We start from the raw sequence: 19,187 nt of genomic DNA, 5'->3' as shown, positions 1-19,187 counted from the left end.
CCCTCCCACACCTCTTGGTAAACCTATCTACCTAGGTATCTATTTGTAAATTAGTATCTGTTAATCTATTGTTGGAAGATTGTCTATGTTATAGTAATAACCATTGTTACCCTTTGTTCTTGCATTCCTCTCAGTGTCCTGCTATGCCTTGGTCATGTTTTGCTGACTTCCTCCATATTGCGTATTGCCTTTCCCCACACCAGTATTAACATAAGACTTCTATCTATTTGGTAATTTTCCCAACCTCTGCTCCCATCCCTGGTAAACATCAAAGAATTCTTTTCTTTCTTCTGTGTGCAAACCTTTTCTTGTTTCCTTTTAATAGTGGTCTTATATAATATTTTTCCTTTTGTGATTGACTTATTTCAGTCGGCATAGTGTTTTCCAAATTCATCCATGTTGTGAGACGTTTCATGGATTTGTCATTATTCTTTATCATTGTGTAGTATTCCATTGTGTGTAGTTTGTTAATCCATTCATCTGCTGATGTGCACTTAGGTTGTTTCCATCTTTTTGCGATTGTGAATAATGCTGCAATGAACACAGGTGTGAATATGTCAATTCGTGTCATGGCTCTTATTTCTTTAGGGTATATAACTAGGAGTGGGATTGCTCAGTCATATGGTATTTCTATTTCTAGCTTTTTAAGGAAGCACCGTACTGTTTTCCGTAGTGGCTGTACCATTTTATATTTCCACCAGCAGTGTATAAGAGTTCCAATCTCCCTACAATCTCTCCAACATTTGTTATTTATTTATTTATTTTTGATTAGTCCAGTAATGTTGGGATTAGACAGTATCTCATTGTAGTTTTGATTTGCATCTCTCTAACAGATAATGATTGTGAGCATTTCTCATGTCTGTTAGCCATTTGAATGTCCTCTTTGGTGAAGTGTCTGTTCATAGCCTTTGCCCATTTTTTAATTGGATTGTTTATCTTTTTGTTATTGAGGTTTTCTACAAATTTTAGGGATTAGACTCTTGTCAGATATGTCATAGCCAAAATATTTTTTCCCAGTCTGTAGGTTCTCTTTTTACTCTTTTGAAGAAATCTTTTGATAAGCATAAGTGTTTAATTTTTAGGCAGTCCCATTTGTCTAGTTCATCTTCTGCTGTTTGTGCAGTTTTAGTTATGTTTGGTTTTCTATTTATGCCATACATTAAGGCCCCTAGTGTTGTCCCTATTTTTGATTCCATGATCTTTATCATTTCAGGTTATTTATTTAGGTCTTTGATCAATTTGAGTTAGTTTTTGTGTATGGTGTGAGGTATGGGTCCTATATCATTTTTTTTACAAATGGACATCCAGTTTTGCCAGCACTGTTTGTTAAAGACACTGTCTTTTTCCCATTTAATGGACTTTGGTCCTTTGTCAAAAATCAGCTGTCCATAGGCAGATGGATTCATATCTAGGTTCTTGAATCTGTACCATTGGTCTATGTGTCTAAATGAATCATTTCTTTTATAAGGATCAGCACAAAGCTGGTTCCTATGAGGCAGAGGTTAAAGATGTCCCAAATGTCTAACTTTTCTAAGCTGCTGTACCACTCTGTCATCTCTAACATCAACTATTCCCTCTCACCTCAGTACTCTCCCTCCTGTCTTTGGGTTCTGTAATTCCCTGCAGTGTCTCACAGAACTCACAAACCACATAAAGGAAATGACTCACACAGCTATGGAGGCTAGCAAGTCCCAGATCCATGGATCAGACATAGACTTCTCCCTGGCCCTCGGTCTCGACCCAAAAGCACTCAGCTTTTTCGCTTCATGGGCCAGGAAGCCTACTGTGCCATTTCCTTCAGGTGTCTGCTGCCAGTGTCTGCTGCGGGTCTCTCCTTCTTTGGTGGTGGTGGGCTCTCCCTCTCTGCTCTAGAATTGGCTTTCTTTTAAGGCAAAACTGACCAATCCCCTTGATAGGCCACAATTACCCTATCAGACAATCACTTGGGTGGGAGTTACAAGACCATGGCTAGAAAGGCCACACACAAAAGTAATTAACTGCACCACAATGTCTGTTGTTGTACCATTACCAGCTTGTTTTGACTACCACGGCTGTATAGTAGTTCTGAGATAGATAGGGTGAGGCCTCCTACTTTGTTATTTTTCTTTAATAATCCTTTACTTATCCGAGGCCTCTTTCATTTCTATGCAAAGTTGGTGATTAGTTTTTCAATCTAATTAAAGAATAATGTTGGAATTTGGATTGGGATTGCATTGTATCTGTAGATCGTTTTGGGTAGCAATGACATTTTCACAATGTTGAGTCTTCCTATTTGTGAGCATGGTATGTTTTTCCATTTATGTAGATCTCTTTTGGTTTCTTGCAGTAGTGTTTTATAATTTTCTTTGTATAGGTCTTTTATGTGCCTGGTTAGATTTATTCCTAATTTATTAGATTTATTCCTTATTTATCTTTTGGGGGGCTATTGTAAATGGTATTGTTCTCCTGATTTCTTTTTCAAAGTTCTCTTTGTTGATGTAGAGTACCATCAGTTCCTGATAATATGCTACCTCCTGAAATGGCTGAACATCAACCAATTCTTTTTGGTACAGTGACTTTGTGTATTCATTCCATCTTCTTTTGATGCATCTTGCGTCATTCAATATTTTGCCCGTAGAATCCTTTAATATTGCAACTCAAGGCTTGAATTTTTTCTTCAGTTCTTTCTAGGGCTTCAAATCAGTTCAAAACGATTCAGTTATGGCCAATAGAAACAAGGGCAATGTATGCGTTGCATAGCAACCAAAGCTCTTGCCTATGGAATTTTGTCCTAATTAGGAAATGGCGCTGCCCCACTCAAAGATGGCAGCTGACTGCGCTGCTCTGAATGTATGCCACACCATCTTTGCCCTTGTTTTTGTCAGCCTTGACTGTACCATTTCGAACTGGTGTGAAGCCCCAGTTCTTTTAGCCTGAGCAATGCCAAGCATGTTCTCCCCTTTTGGTTTTCTAACTCTAGTACGATATGTGAATCCAGGAAAATTGTTGGTTGTCAAATGAAATGGAACACTTGAAGACAGATAACCTAGGCCCTGGTGAGCTGAAATGGACTAGTATTGGCCATTTTGAATTGGACAATCATATGGTCTACTATGCTGCGAATGACAAACTGAAGAGGAATGGTATCACGTTGTCAAAAAGAGCATTTCAAGATCTATCCTGAAGTAGTACAGTGCTGTCAGTGATAGCATAATATCCATACACCTACAAAGAAGACCAGTTAATAGGACTATTATTCAAATTTATGCACCAACCACTAATGCCAAAGATGAAGAAATTGAACATTTTTACCAACTTTTGCAGTCTGAAATTGATCAAACATGCAATCAAGATGCATTGATAATTACCTGTGATTGAAATGCAACAATCTGAAACAAAGAAGGCGGCTCAGTAATTGGAAACTATGTCTTTGGTGATAGACATAATGATAGCATTTTGCAAGACAAACGACCTATTCATGTAAATACTTTTTTCAACAACATAAACAGTGATTTTACACATGGACCTCAGCAGATGTAATGCACAGGAATCAAATCAACTACATATGTTGAAAGTAATGGAGAAGTTCAATATCATCAGTCAGAACAAGGCCAGGGGCCAACTGTGGAACAGACCATCAATTGCTCATATGCCAAGTTCAAGTTGAAGCTCAAGAAAATTAAAACAAGTCCACGAGAGCCAACTTGAATATATCCCACCTGAATTTAGAGACCATCTCAAGAATATATTTGACGCATTGAACACTAATGACCAAAGACCAGATGAGTTGTGGGATGACATCAAGGACATCATACATGAAGAAAGCAACAGGTCATTAAAAAGACAGGAAAGACCAAAATGGATGTCAGAAGAGACTCTGAAACTTGCTCTTGAACTTCAAGTAGCTAAAGCAAACAGGAGAAACGATAAAGTAATAAAGAGATGAACAGAAAATTTCAAAAGGCTTCTTGAGAACACAAAGCCAAGTATTATAATGAAATGTGCAAACAGGAATTAAAAAAAACAACAACAACAAACCAAACCAAACCCGTTGCCGTCGAGTCATTTTCAACTCATAGAGATCCTATAGGACAGAGCAGAACTGCTCCTTAGGGTTTCCAAGGAATGGCTGGTGCATTCAAACTGCCAACCTTTTGGTTAGCAGCTGAGCTCTTAACCACTGTACCACCAGGGCTCCAAACAGGAGTTACTGCTACTAAAAACATCATACTTCCACAAAAGGCCACAATGTGGTTCCATTTAGTGGCAAAACATATTCACTACATTCCCCAGGCCTAAAACATCTTCTCCAGCTCTAAGACAGGGGTTGCAAACTACAGCCCATGGGCCAAATATAGTTCACCACCTGTTTTTAATCAAACACAGCCACATTCATTCAGATATGTATTATCTGTGGCAGCGTTAGCACTACAGTCAAAGAACTGTGTAGTTGTGGTAAAGATCACATAGCCCACAAAGCCTAAAATATTTACTCTTTGGCCCTTTACAAAAAATGTTTATGGATCCCTGCTCTAAGAGATGAAATTGATTGTCTCAACAGATACTTGTTTATACATTTGAGAAGATTCAAACAGATCTCCTGATGAAAAAGAAGACAATGAGGAGGAACAGGAAAAGGAAGGGAAAGTAGAAGTAGTCGTAGTAGTCATAGGCATACTAGCAGTAAGAGTCACAGTAAGTAGCAGTTTGGCCTGCTAGAGAATCCCCTGACTTAGCTCCATGTAGACACTGCAGGACTCTCCAACTGAGCAAAAGTATAATCAAAGGCAATCTTTTAAATTTTTCAATACAATGAGAAATTCGCGACAAACCTTTGATATTACAAACACAGGTCTCTCCTAAATCAACAAGAGACTGTGTTTTCTTGAGACACTCAAAAGAGAGTTTAATCTTGAATTGATGTGTAACATGACACAGTTTTGTTCCTCTAAATTCCAGGACAGCTAGGGAGGGCTGTCTGGCCAGACCAGTCGCTCCCACAGGAGAAGCAGTGAGGTCAGGATGGCTGACCACTGCAGGAAGCAGCATGCAGGGGGAGGGACATACTTCAGGGTGCTACTGAGGGTAATGAGACAGTGAAATGGCAGAGGGTACATGATATAAGTCTCCCCTGTGACATTTGTCAGCATCTCAAAATGCTGACTGTGACTAGATTTCTGGTGGAAAATGGAGAACGGGTAGAGCCCATCTTCTGGGTCTGACAGGTGGGGGGTGGGGACAAGAAAGCCACAAGGAATCAGGAATATGGGCACAGAAATGGAAGGAAGTAGTAGGTGGGCTTTGAGCACCTCAGACCATAGAACTAGAGTTTGGGCCAGCCTATGTCTACATCTCCTAGAGGTGAGGAGCCCTCAAGTTGCATACTATTCTTTGGTTTTTAGCATAAGTCTGGGTGAGATAAAACACTATTTGAGCATCTAGGTAGCGTGAAAATTACCTATCTTGCCTGATTCTCTAAGTCCTACTCAAGCATCAAGTCAGACTGCCATAAAGAAGTATATGGAAGGACTAATATCAGGTTAGCTGTCTGTAAAAATGCCTTTGTAAAATTACAATCTCATATCTGAAGGCCAGTTTAAGAAAGAAATAACAATCTATGGCATCAACATGCAAATCTTCAAAAAACTGAAGCTGCTGGTAAAGGACACTAGATTTTCAACGTCTCCTATCTAAGGATCCACCATATAAAATCTTTCTTACCATACTTGAAAAAAGTTTCTCTCCCCCAAAGGCTGTTGTGATATTTTGTCAGACAGTGGGAATCCCATAACTCAATTATTTGATTCTTTTTCTTACCCGAGCAGGCAAGTAACAGATTCTTTTTGGCAGGCAGGGCGATTATAGGGTGGAGATAAGACTACAAATACTACATTTGGATAATTTTAGTCCAGCCTCATAATTACAATCTTGAGGGAACACTGGAGAGGTGGGGATACTAATTTAGCATAGGGGACAGGAGGCACCTCTTGCAACAAGTGACATGTAAAGCCTGAAGGGTAAATAACCAGCCACTCAAAGAGCAGGAGGAAAGGATACCCCAAGTAGGCAAACCTTGTGCATGCGTGCCTGAGGCCTGTGCACACTGCAGGACCTGAAATATGCTCAACTGAGGACAGCAAAATGAGCAAGAGGAAAACTGATATGAGATGTGGCTGGGATAAAAACATGCAGGGCCTTCACAGGTCCTGGTGGGAATTCTGACATTAGACCAACAACAACAACAAAAAAAAAAAAAAAACTCATTGTCATCGAGTCAATTCCAACTCATAGCAACCCTATAGGACAGAGTAGAACTGCCCCATAGGGTTTCCAAGGAGTGGCTAGCGGATTCGAACTCAAATCAATTCCAACTGCCAATCTTTAGGTGGGCAGCAAAGCTCTTAACCACTGTGTCACCAGGGCTCCACAAACGGTTTTAAGTAGAGAATGAAACAATCAGACGGTTCTGGGTTTTAGAGGAGAATGGACCTGTGGGGAGGGGGCCAGAGACGCAGAAACTACTTGGAGATGCTGAAGGCTTGGACTAGGGGAGCAGCAATGGAGATTACAGGCAAATGGTAAAATCTAATCCTCAGAAATTAGTGAGAGATTACATGTGGAGGAAGAGGGCTGTGTTGAGGACAATTTGGGGGCCTCCATGTATTTAAAACTCAGTAGTGGGGTTGGATGGAAGAGATGACTTAAAAATATCAGGAGTTCAGTGCAGAAAATTAATCCATTAAATATTAATTTAACATTATTATATTTAGAAATTATAATACTTAAACTCAAAATTCGATTGCAACAACTCCCTACTTGTTATATGCCCAGAACATCCAGTCATGTCTGGCGACAAGGCAAGTATCAATAATTATTTGCTGAATGAACTTGATTTCTTCTGATAATTATGTCTCTTGTACCTAGAATATTTAAGCAATATCTTCAGATTAAAGCAAATTATGTTTGATAAAACATAAATTTATATTTAAACGTGAAAAAATGCTCATTGTGTTTATAATACAAATAGCAGAAAGTGAATTTCAACAAAATGTTCATGCCTGGTAAAGCCTGAGCTTAAAAGAAATGCTTTGAAACACTGTTCCACTTGGCCTCTGATTATTTACATTTTCCTTTTTAATTTTGTGATGTGTGCTTTTAGTGTAAACCAAAAAAACAAAACCATTGCTGTCAGGTCGATTCTGATTGTAAGCAACCTCAAATTCTTCAAAAGGGGAATAAATTAGAAAGAAACACTGTGCCTAGATTTAACGCCACTTGTGGTACTTAGCAGCTAGATCACCACCTCCTACCCAACCCACCAGAAGAACACTCCTTTGTAGGAGCTGACAACACAAAGCTCAGGGGCTACCCTCCATATGACTAATATGATGATGCAGCCTGGTCCCAGAGCCGCTCCCAAGCTGTGCAATTTCCATCCCCCATTCTCATCTCCCTTCTACCAGTGATTTTAGTGTTTAACACACAAATAGCCTGGGCTAAAATTGACGGTTAGAGTCCACCCAGAAATCCCTCGAAAGAGAAAGTGTGGTGATCTACTTCCAAAAAAAACAGCCATTGAAAACCCTATGAAGCATAGTTCTACTCCGACACACATGGGGTTACCATGAGTCAGAAATGACAGCAACTGGTTTGTGCTTTTAATATTTTAGCAGATGTTAATGATCCATATGCTATTTTTTCAGCACATGATACACAGTCATTAATATTAGACAGTGGTGTTAATAATGGTATATACATTTTTTCAAAGCGGCTTTATTCATTCAAGGGAGGTATATAAATTATTAGAATTTCAAGAATATGGGTCAAGTCATTCCAAAGAAATTCCAGGCAAGAGGTCCTCTCGGTTCCCTTCAATAAACATTAGAGGCTGGTTCTGAGTCTACCATTTTCTACCTTATGCATTGCATTCTTTTGCTCATGTTTTAACTCTTTCTTTTCTTTCTCTTGTTGTTTTTTTTTTTATTCTTATTCTTTTATTTCATTCCTTTGTTTCATATTCTACACACCTCTGACTTATTCCAGGAACATTTAAGGAAACTGTCTGATCCTCTAGATCCTATTCACAGTGGGAAAAAAATACCCAACTCCAGTTTTAGATACCAGGATCTGAGTCCAGTTGCTTATTTCAGCAGTCTCACGGATAAAGAAAATGCTGTGAACTGCGATTCTCAACTCGATTGTAAATGATACCGTGTTAAACCTGTACAAATCTGCTGAAATTCTCCTGTGATGGCTAGTTTAGTGAGCGGTAAAATGGGTATGGCAATGTTTATTAACTTAAATCTATAAATCTAACAGGAGAATTCATAAAAACACATTTGGATATAAGAGATTTGGGGGAAACATATCCACAGCTTTCTAACAATATTGTGAACATTGCTCTAGGTGCCCACATCTACATTTTCCAGCATCACTGTGAAAACCAGCTTAAGCAAATAAAAATATTTGCCATCCTACTTCACATTAAATGGAATTGAGAGACTGTTAGTGGCAAAAAGCTCTTTCGGAAATAAGTAAGAGGAAGCAATGCATATCAATCAGTCTCTTAAAGATTAAAATACAGTCTTTAGAGTAGGGTGCCTAGAACTACAACTCTTGAACAGCTGTGGCTCAGTAACTATTCCAACTCAAGCACCTAACAACATCTATCATACAGTCCAAGAAGCCTGCCTGCTCTGGGATAAAAAATCTTACTTCTAATTGTAACCAGTGTCACAAAACAATTTGTGTATAAGTTTTTGAAGGAGAAGCTAATCTGCTCTGCAAACTTGCACCTAGAGGACAATAAAATTAAAAAAACAAAATCTTACTTTCCCTCTTCCTCAGAATTCCTTCACTCACCTGAAGATTCTGTAGCCAAACAGAACCCTTATGAAACTACTAGCCTAGCATCCTTTCCACAAGATCAAAGGCTTGAGATCAATTCTGCCTTTGCACAGTATCACCAGTCCCTGCATTCTATCACTCCAATTTTAACTGCTCACTCCAGGAGCTGGCCATCACTTGAAACCTCACTAAGAAAGCACACTGGATTTATGATGCGAGTCCCTGTGTGGCGCAAACAGTTAACATGCTCACTGCTAACTGGAAGGTTGGCAATTTCAGTCCACCCAGAGGTGCCTTGGAAGAAAGGCCTGGAGATCTACTTCCAAAAAAATCTACCACTGAGAACCCTATGGAGCACAGTTCTACTCTGATACACATGTGGTCACTATGAGTCAGAATCAACTAGATGACAATTGGTTGGTTTGTTGGTTGCGTTTAAGATGAGGTCCAATACTCATCAGAGACTGGATGGGGTCACGACCTTCATCATTTGTGTCCAAAACCAAATAGGTCTCTGTAGTAAAGTCACTTCATTAATTCACAAAACCACTAACCCCTTTTGTTTAAATTATTATAGTCAATAATTATAAATTATAAGGATTATAACTGTATACTGGAAAATGCCCTTTGATTCTGTAAGCACCCATAAGTATATCAAGATACTAAATACAAAACAATATTAATAATAGCAATAACAGTAGATATCACATATTGCTCAATAGTACATGACAGTGATTGTACTATTTGGATAGTACTCTGCCTGACACATATTATCTGGACTTCAAAATAAATACTATTATCTCTGTTTTACAGACAAGGAAACTAAGGTTCTGAGAGTTTAAGACCATGTAGCCAGTTCACAGCAATGATTATAGCTGAACCTAGAATTGTCTATAAGCTTAAAAATCTTTCTCTTATACAATCCTGTCTCCTAAAATGTTAGATAAATCATCTCAATAGAATATTTTTCTTTCTTCAGAATTACAATAAAACATCAAGATCCTACCTCTATTTTATATTAACATGAGCATTTCTTAAAGAAAAACAAAACAAAAACACCATAGAATCTGTTCCACAACTGCTAAAACACAAATGAAATAAGTTATAAAAGTGTGTTTCCCTAAATAATTTCATCTTACTAACAGTTTGAATTTCAGTGTGACCTATCTGTTTCCATAACCAGGGTCCTTATGCACCTTTCAGTCCGTAAACACCAAAATTAAAAAAGAGACACTTATAACGGCACGTTTTTGTGTAATTACATCTCCGTAAGCCGTTCCTTTTGAAACAAGTCTGATTTATTTTCCATCTCTTTGTTGAGCTTCTTGTTCAGTAACAGGAAAGAATACTGAAAGAAATCAAGCCCTTAAAGCACTCAATGGAATACGTCAAGCAATTTATCCAGGATTTAAACAATAAATGAGTTAAGAACACACAGAGGGAAGAAATCAATCTTTCCATTAAAACTAAGATATGTGCACATATGTATATATTTGTGTATGTGTGTATACTTCTATTTAAATAATATGTGTGTACATATATATATGTATATACACATAAAATCATGACAATTATGTTACAAGTTTATCATTAGAACAATATTTTCTTGGGCTACTGAAAACTGAAGAATTAAAATATGCTGATAAGAAGAAAGCCAAATGGAAGGTTAGAGCTCCCTCTTTCTTCTTCTTGAAGAAATTCACCAAAACCCCTCCTAGGAGACTGATGTTATCAGACAGTCTAACAGTACTCATGCTCCAGAGCAAAGCATCTCCCTGGCCTCGGTACATATGCTACAAGCATTAGGTTACATTTACTGGCACTTTATTACTCATAAGTGGTTTAAGTAGAGAGGAAAAAAAAAACACTTTTAAAAGGAGAAATACTCACAAAGCCATTTCAAACTGTTCCAGCCACTTTTTCTTTAAATCTTTTGTTTTGCAATAAAATTCTAACCCATTTTGTCCTTGGGTATGGATGAGGTAGAAACCATAAGACCACTGTTAAAATTAAAATGACTTGGGTTAATATGTATCATTAATTAATAACATCATATTTCCAAATTCATCATAATCATACCAAAAACCCCACAACACTATCAACATATAAACCGTGACCAATCAAACTTATTATTGTAGTCAAACATCATCTCTACCACAATTTCTATAGGCAGGTGTATTTTACTGCCTTGATCGTTAAGGCATTAGAGTGATCAGATCAGCTGTGGCATTGTCCAGTTATTTCTCAGAGGCTTGTTCCTAATCAATCTCCAGAAACAAAAATACCTGAAATGGTAAGCACACTTTTCTTGAATATTCAAAGTTATGACTAAGGTACAATTATTAACTTCCAAGAACTCACCTTTTTATTTTCTTTATCAGTTGTAGGATTGTTGGCTATCTTGTACTGCTGAAGATCTATTATTTCCTTCATTTCATAGTTATAACCTTTCCTTTTACATACAATCACTGCCAAGTCAAATAAGAAGATATGCCTGGGAAAGACAGAGAGAGAGAGATTGATTCAAAACGGTCCGGAAGCATATGGATTAATTTTTTTTCCAGGAAAGTTTTAATTTAACCAAATCAAACTTATTTTTCCTTTCAGTTAAAGACAAAAAGAAGTGTTGCACATTGAGAAGAATGTGAGATTCGAAGTTATAAGAACTGGGTGTATCCTGGCACTAAACCAAACAAACCAAAAAAAAATTGCTGTCCTAGCACTAACCAAAGAAACAAGAAAAAACACTGCTGTCGAGTCAATTCCAACTCATGGCAACCCCATGTGTTACGAAGTGAACTACTCCATATGGTTTTCTTGGCTGTGGTCTCTAAGAAGCAGATCACCAGGCCTTTCTTCCGTGGCCCCACTGGGTGGATATGAACCACCAACCTTTTGATTAGTGGTCGAGTGCAAACCCTTTGTGCCACCCAGGGATATCCCTTTGCTAAATGAATGGCCTTACTGTACCTCTGTTACCTCATTTAAAAAATGGGCAAAATTACCATAAAAGCAATATGCACACTACAGAGTTGTTATAAGGACCAGTTGAGATTAAGCCATAGAACTTTGTTCATGAGCAATTACTGTTTTATTTTTTTTAAGAGTTAAACATTTACAGAATAATAATAATGACAACAATAACGGCTACTTTCTAGTGAGGTTACTAGGAGTCAGCCAGAATGCCTTGACAGGACTCAAGGTAATCCTGTTCCCAAACATGACTCATTTCAATTCCCATGACTACCTACTTCAGTAGGTATTATCATCTTGATTTTACTGAGGTGGAAAGAAGTTAGACAGTTTGCTCAAGGTCACACTGCTAGGGAGGGGCAGGGCAGGGCTCACACCCAGGTCTAATTGTGGGGTCTGTGCTTTGACCTTCTATGCTACCACCTCATGATTTAATGGGCCACCTAGAGACAAATAGAGCAATGAGTAAACTAGAGAAGTTCTGGTTAAATTTAATGCTGATATTGTCTTTTCTCTCTTTCTTTTTTTTTTTCCTTATTAAAAACAATGAAATTCAGAAGGGAAAACAAATCTTATAAACCTTATCATCCACTATAGAAATTTCTATCTTTCCATAAATTGTCAGCGATTAACATGCATATACTTTTTTTACACACTGATAATGATCCTGAAGATATACATTCACAGAGGCCTAACACTTGAATCACTTTCAAAGTCTATTTCTCCCTGAAAGGCTTAGTGGATGTGTGACTTCTGGGTGCCATCTGTGGAGCCAGGGCATCAGAGTGGAAGCAAGAGCTGATGCTGCCCCCTGCTGGCCGACCAGCTCCTCTACAAAGGTTCCAGCACATGCCTGCTTGGTCGGTCACAAAGGCTGTTGCTGTTGGTTGCAATGTCACCAGGTACATATACACATATAATTGGTATTTGTTGTTGTTGTTGTTAACTCTGACTTATGGTGACCCTGTGTGTGCAGAGTAGAACTGCTCTATAGGGTTTTCAGGCCTATGACCTTTTGGAAACAGAATGCCAGGCCTGTCTTCCAAATCGCCTCTGGGTGGGTTAGAACTCCCAACCCTTCGGCTAGTAGTCAAACACTTAACCATATGCACCACTGAGGGACTTCTTGGCCACAAAGGCACCAGCTGGAAAATCACAAATACAATCAGAGACACCAGGTCCTGCTCACTAACCTTCAAGGCCTCCAGATATAAATTTCCCTCAGGAAAATCTCACTACATGGTCCTCATTCAGACATCTTTCTTAGGATAATTTCTATTTTGTTATTTTAAAATGTATACCAAAAATATCAAACAATTGTGTTTTTATGGTAGGCATTTGTTGTTACTTTATCTTATTTTAACGTGTACTTTTTCAGCCTAGCTGACCTTTTCTATATTTGTCATTTCTTTCTTAAGAGCTTACACTTAGACAAATCAATAGTTATCAGGACAGAGAGGAGAATATCTAACATATCTATATTAGAAAAGTTTAGAAAATCATGAGTTGGTCTTCTCCCTTATTCTTCTTCTTTTTTTTTCATCTCCTTTGTCCTGGAGAAACTGTTCTAAGGTTTTCTCAATCTTCTGATACCCAAAAAACCAAACCCATTGCCGTCGAGTTGATTCCAACTCACAGCAACCCTACAGGACTGAGTAGAACTGTCCCCATACGGTTTCCAAGGCTGTAAATCGTTATGGAAGCAGACTGCCACATCTTTCTCCTGAGGAGCGGCTGGTGAGTTCCAAATGCCAACCTTTCAGTTAGCAGCTGAGCACTTAACCACTGTGCCACCAGGGCTCCTTAATCTTCTGATAATGATTACTCAATTTGACAATAAGTATTGCTCCTCTTTTCTCACCTTTCTTGCTTTGTATGCTTGTCTAGAGTGGTTATTCGAATTTCACCATCTCCCTGAGGCCGTCCAAAAAGCAAAACTGGTTGGTTCTAAACGACAAAATGTACATTTTTGAGTTTTGAATAATATATACAAAAATAAATATTAACAAATATATTTTCTAGACACAACTAGCTTATTATAAACATTATCATTTTACATTTTTAAGCACAGGTCTTTTAAAAATAGCCTCTCTTTTATAATTCCAGGGCTTTACAGACGATATTAGTCTTAGTATAACCTTAATGAGAAAGTTAGCTACCAAAAGAGCATATTGAATGGAAGAATCCAAATCACAAGAGAGTTATAGCGACTAATATGTACTGAGCACCTACTGTGTGCCAGCCACCATACCAAAAACCAAGAACCCATTGCCGTTGAGTCGATTCCAATTCACAGCAACCCTGTAAGACAGAGTAGAACTGCCCCTTAGGGTTTCCAAGGAGCGGCTGGTGGATTAGAACTGCCAACCTTTTGGTTAGCAGCCTGAGCTCTTAACCACTATGCCGAAAGGGCCCTGCCACCATACTAGGTACAGGGAAAAATGACACAGACCCTGCCCTCATGAAGCACACCGCCCAACTGGGGAACAAATACTCATAGAAGCATACAATTACACACAACTGCCATGAAGGAAAGTACTGGGAGCACGCATAGCAGGGGACCCACTTTGGCCTAAAGGACCAGGGATGGCTTCCCTGAGGTAAGATCTCAGGAATGAAAAGTTCTGACCTAATGACTAAAAATAATGAACTATTTCACCAGAGGCAGATAATCAAAATAAAAAATTTAAGTGTTTACAAATATATACCGTACAAAGCTTAAGGGAATAAAAAATTGACTAAAAAATTATCACTGATAACTAGAAGATTCCATTCTAATAAAGGAGACAGATGTGTAATTCACTGTACCCCTAGAAAGCATACAAATCAATGTTCAACAGTTGTCCGGGCTATGTGCTACAGAATTACAAAGAGGACAGGGTGATGGGAGATTAGGGAAAGGGATTTATTTTGGTTGGGTCTTGAGGGAACTTGATAGGGAATAATGGGAAAAGATATTCTAGGCTCTGAAGAGATTATGATCAAAGGCAGAACTATAAAAAAAAATGTATGGCAAATCAGAGACCACAGACCACAGCAGGGTAGCTGCAATGTAATGTATGTGGGCAGATATAGCTGGATGAGTTCAGGAAAACAGTTGAAGGCCAGATCATTGAGGGACTTAAATATCATGGTAAAGAATGTCGACTGAATCTTGAAGACAACAGAAAATTTTCACAAGTTTGGGAAAGACAGTGAGTTGAGAAATCCACATTTTGGAAATGCATCTATAGGAAAAGCCTTCTGTGATTGCAAGGTGGGGATGATGGGGCCCTGAAATGGGGAAGTGGGTGTAAGAATGAAAAGAAAGAGATAGGCTCAAGATGTTTCAGAGAAAAAGCCAGTTAAGATTGCTCCACCAAAAAATAACAAAGAAAATCTTAAATCCATTCAGTTATCTCCATTTTCATTGCCAACAGCCTAATCCTGGCCACCATCACCTCTCTCTTAAAATTATTTCAACAGTTTGCACACCTGTCTGTCTGCTTAAAAGATCCTCTTGGAACATGAGTCAGATTATGACATTCCCTGATAAAAACCTTCACTAGCTTCCCACTGCAGTCACAACAAAATCCCAAATCCGAACTTGACACCTTGGTGTACATGGCCATAGCATAAAAACAAATTTATTTATTTGTTCCCCTGCCCACCTCTCATACCTTAGCACCCATCACTTCTCCTTTCACTCAATCTCTAGCCACTTTTCCCTTTCAGCTTCTTGAACACACTGAGCACTTGCCTGACACACACCTTTCCTGATTTTAACCCACGCAGTATCCCTTGTTCTATTCAAATGACTGCCTCTTGGTCTATGTACAGGTTCTTCATGAGCACAAAAAGTGTTCTGGAATTCCCAGTCTTTGCAATGTTATCCACAGTTTGTTATCTAAACTAGGACTCCCCTTATTGCCCTCTGTTACAGCACGCAGTTTGTAGCACTAACCTCAACATGGCATTTTTAAGCTTTTTTTACTGTCTTCTCAACCACGAAACCATCTTGTTCATAGTTATAGCCCCAGCACCAAGTAAAGTGTCTGGCATGTAGTAGTCACCCAGTAAATATATGTAAAACGAATGAATGAACTGCAATCAGCCATGAGTATGCATGTGGGTGAGGGAAAGAAAAGAAAAAAATGGACACTGATGTTTAGAGCTCAGACTGCTGGGAGAAGAGGCACAGTGTGACTGGGGGGAGAGGGACAAGTGATGGCAGAAAGTTCCTGGACAATGATAAGTCACAGGTACCACCAGACATCCACACGGATGCTCAAACAGAGGAACTGGAAAATAAACCTGTGAACAATGGAAATCTGGAGGTAAACTATCTTTTCTTCAAAAACTTCTAGAATGCCCCCCAATTTGGGGGTAGAGGGGAGTTGGATGGAAGGATAATTACATACCAAATTTTCTATAGATAGCTGAAACTGTTTAATTTCACGCAGGGTCTCATTATCTCTTTTCACTTCATTCACATATTGTGCCAAGTCCTAAAGAATAAAGACAAGGGTACAAAAAGAAGCATGCTAATATTAGAGAAGAGACGAGAACTGCTTTGGAAAAAAAAACACATCATTAATTCTGTTAGCGGTAAAAGTAACCACTATAACTTTTCAATGACAGTACAATGAACATCCAATCAATCAAAAGTGCATCACAAAGGCAATTTAAAAATGTCTGGAGTCCAGCTGGGAAAACTGTCATCTACCACACCCCTGAGGAAAGCAAGGATGCTGTTGTCTTACAAAACAAAAACAAACAAAACTTGCCACCCTGCAGGGCAGCAACAACAACAAGAATTAGGTCAGAAGAATGTAAATCCCAAACATATTAATAACTGACTTGAGAGAATTACATTTTTAAATGGGTTAGAATAAGGGCAATGATGAAGGATTAACAAGGGAGGAAAGAGTAACTGAAAGTTAGACAACAGATCAGCAGGACTATTTTGTGCAACCAGTTAATATCTTAGGTACTGACAGCATTCAACTAAGGAAGCCTGTTCGATTTTAAAAAGAGTTAAAAAAGGAAAAATGACGAAGAGGTGAGAAACTAAAGAGCAGAAAAATGAATTCAAGTGAGCCAAAAAAAAAAAAAAAAACCCCACTGGCCGTGTCTCTCCACATGTCTTCACCTATTTTAAAATGTCTTTTCTTATATCTGAGGAAACATTAGCTCATCTTTCCATATTGTAACTAGCTATTTTTATTATGCGTGCTCCAGATTTTCCTGTTTGGGGGCTCTTTTTCTTTTTTCTCTACCGTCTGAATGCAGCTGCAACAGTGGGAACAGAAGTCTGACAAAAAGCAGCTCCTAACTGTGTTCTAAATGGAAATCTGACTTTCCACAGGATGCATCCATAAATGATTTATTTAAAAATTAGAAACTTGATGACTTTTTTATAATAATAAATAGTCATGGGATGTTTCCTAATAGTTGGTGCTAAAATCAGCTACACAGCCGCACTAACGCTGAAATTGCTGCAGGGACACAAATAAGTAATTGTGCATTGCTCAGACAGAGTCCCAATGGCATTTTGTTTGCGAGAACAAATGCTGGCTTATATATTAAGTTATGGGAAAATACTATTTCAGGGTCATTTTTATTCAGTATAATATGAAAATTGGGGTTTTATATATTCCCCAATATGTTTGCAAAGCCTGCCTTTAGCTACCTATGGTTCATGATTTTTCAGATGTACCTAAAAATAAAAACCCAAACTGAATTCATTTGTTTTGATGTACAGTATCAACAATGGTAAGTCTGGCAGATATCCTCATATAAAGAAAATAGCTCATACCTGGCTTTCCAAAGTCACTGGCTGACTCAATCATTTAAATAGCCAACAGTTTTCTATTAGTAACCATAAAGAGATGTGAAATAAAACCATCATATTCAATACTAATGGTGGTTATGAAAGTTGTTACACTTCTACAAAAATTATTTTAATAGACCCCTTTGTTTTGTGTTTTTGATTAAATTAAATCTACACAATGATATCTAATTTTAATAACAAATATCCACCTCTCCCAGCCAAAAAAATTCATATGTAGTATGTTCACATATTCACATATATATAAGTGATGTAAATGCTGTTATTTACAGGCAAGAATAGAAAAGACAAACAACTTACTGACACATCTGCCTTACCTTCATTGCATCAAGAGCGAGTTTCAGATTTGCTTTCTCAGTGGAATCAGTGGTATGTTTGACCAGTTCCTGTTGAGAAGATATAATTCTTAATACTACTTTCACCCAATTAAAATCATGACATAGGAAAGAATACTTTTTTTAAAATAAACCATGGTCATTTTTTTGCACAATAATGTGATTTAAAAAATTATTTTCTTTGAAACTTTCAAACAACTGTTAGAAGACCAACTGGATACCAAGAGAATATGAGACAATACCCAGAAGCATTTTCCTTCCAAAGGTGAATCAGAATTCTATCCCCTACCACTGCACTAACACTGCTTCCCAAATGTCATGAAAGATCCCTTAATTGCCAATTGAATTGATAACATTTTACTCATTATCAAACATGACCTCTTTATAGCTTTGGATTCTGATGGCCACACCTCTCCTTTGGTTTCAGGGACATCGGGATCTTCTGTGTGTTGTTGTTATGATTTATTTATACATCCTAAATTTTTGCCTCTTCCTCAGTCTCTTTCATATGTTCTACTTTTTTATCTGCACCTTAGAAAGTTATTTTTCCCTAGATTTTCACCTCAGTCCTTTTTAATTCTTACTTTACATACTCTAAAAATTCCATCACAACCATTGCCATAATGTCAACTATCACCCAACAGGGCACTCTCATGGCCTCTCATGATATGAATTCCTCAAACCTCTCTCACCTTCTGTCTGTCCACTTCTACCCAAACAATCTATATCCCATTCATACTAAATTACCTGCAATTCCCAAAATAAGCTCCGATCTCAATCCCATCAGGCATGCTGTTTTCTCTCCTCAGAATGCTCATCCATCTGTCAAACTCTTATTCATCCTTCAAAGCTCAACTCAAGAATCACTCCTCTGTGAAGCCTTCTATTACAGGGATCTCTACTGCCCTCAACCTCCTCAGGCATAATTAATCAGACCTTCATTTGTACCTTCTACATACCTAGCAAATTACATTATAATTGGCAGTTTACATTTTTTGTTCTCATTTAAACAGTGTGCTTCATCAGTACCAACCAAAACCAAACCCGCTGCTATTGAGTGGATTCCAACTCATAGCGACTCTATAGGACAGAGTACAACTGCCCCACAGGGTTTCCAAGGAGTGGCTGGTGGATTTGAACTGCTGACCTTTTGGTTAGCAGCCAAGCTCTTAACCACTGTACAACCAGGGGCTATCTTATATCATGGGTGCCTAATACTGTGT

General features: G+C 38.2%; 1 protein-coding gene across 6 annotated transcripts in view; it reads right to left on the bottom strand.

Moving 5' to 3' along the window:
- VAV3 (vav guanine nucleotide exchange factor 3) overlaps window positions 1-19,187 on the bottom strand; it is a 444,185-nt gene that overhangs the window by 189,103 nt on the left and 235,895 nt on the right. For all 6 annotated transcript variants that reach the window (XR_002825862.1, XM_004388054.2, XM_023742207.1 and 3 more), the window contains 5 exons: window positions 17,947-18,015; window positions 16,200-16,286; window positions 13,661-13,746; window positions 11,188-11,320; window positions 10,717-10,826 (listed from right to left, as the gene is read on the bottom strand). Coding sequence is in view for 5 of the 6 variants with exons in the window: in XM_004388054.2 (XP_004388111.1) it covers window positions 10,717-10,826; window positions 11,188-11,320; window positions 13,661-13,746; window positions 16,200-16,286; window positions 17,947-18,015 (485 nt within the window). In the remaining variant the exon portion in view is untranslated. The remainder of the gene's footprint in view (window positions 1-10,716; window positions 10,827-11,187; window positions 11,321-13,660; window positions 13,747-16,199; window positions 16,287-17,946; window positions 18,016-19,187) is intronic.

This window comes from Trichechus manatus, unplaced genomic scaffold, assembly GCF_000243295.1.
Source record: "Trichechus manatus latirostris isolate Lorelei unplaced genomic scaffold, TriManLat1.0 scaffold00204, whole genome shotgun sequence".
NCBI classification, from domain to species: domain Eukaryota; kingdom Metazoa; phylum Chordata; class Mammalia; order Sirenia; family Trichechidae; genus Trichechus; species Trichechus manatus.
The sequence above is the reverse complement of the archived record's forward strand: the minus strand, read 5'-3'. Positions and strand labels throughout refer to the sequence as shown.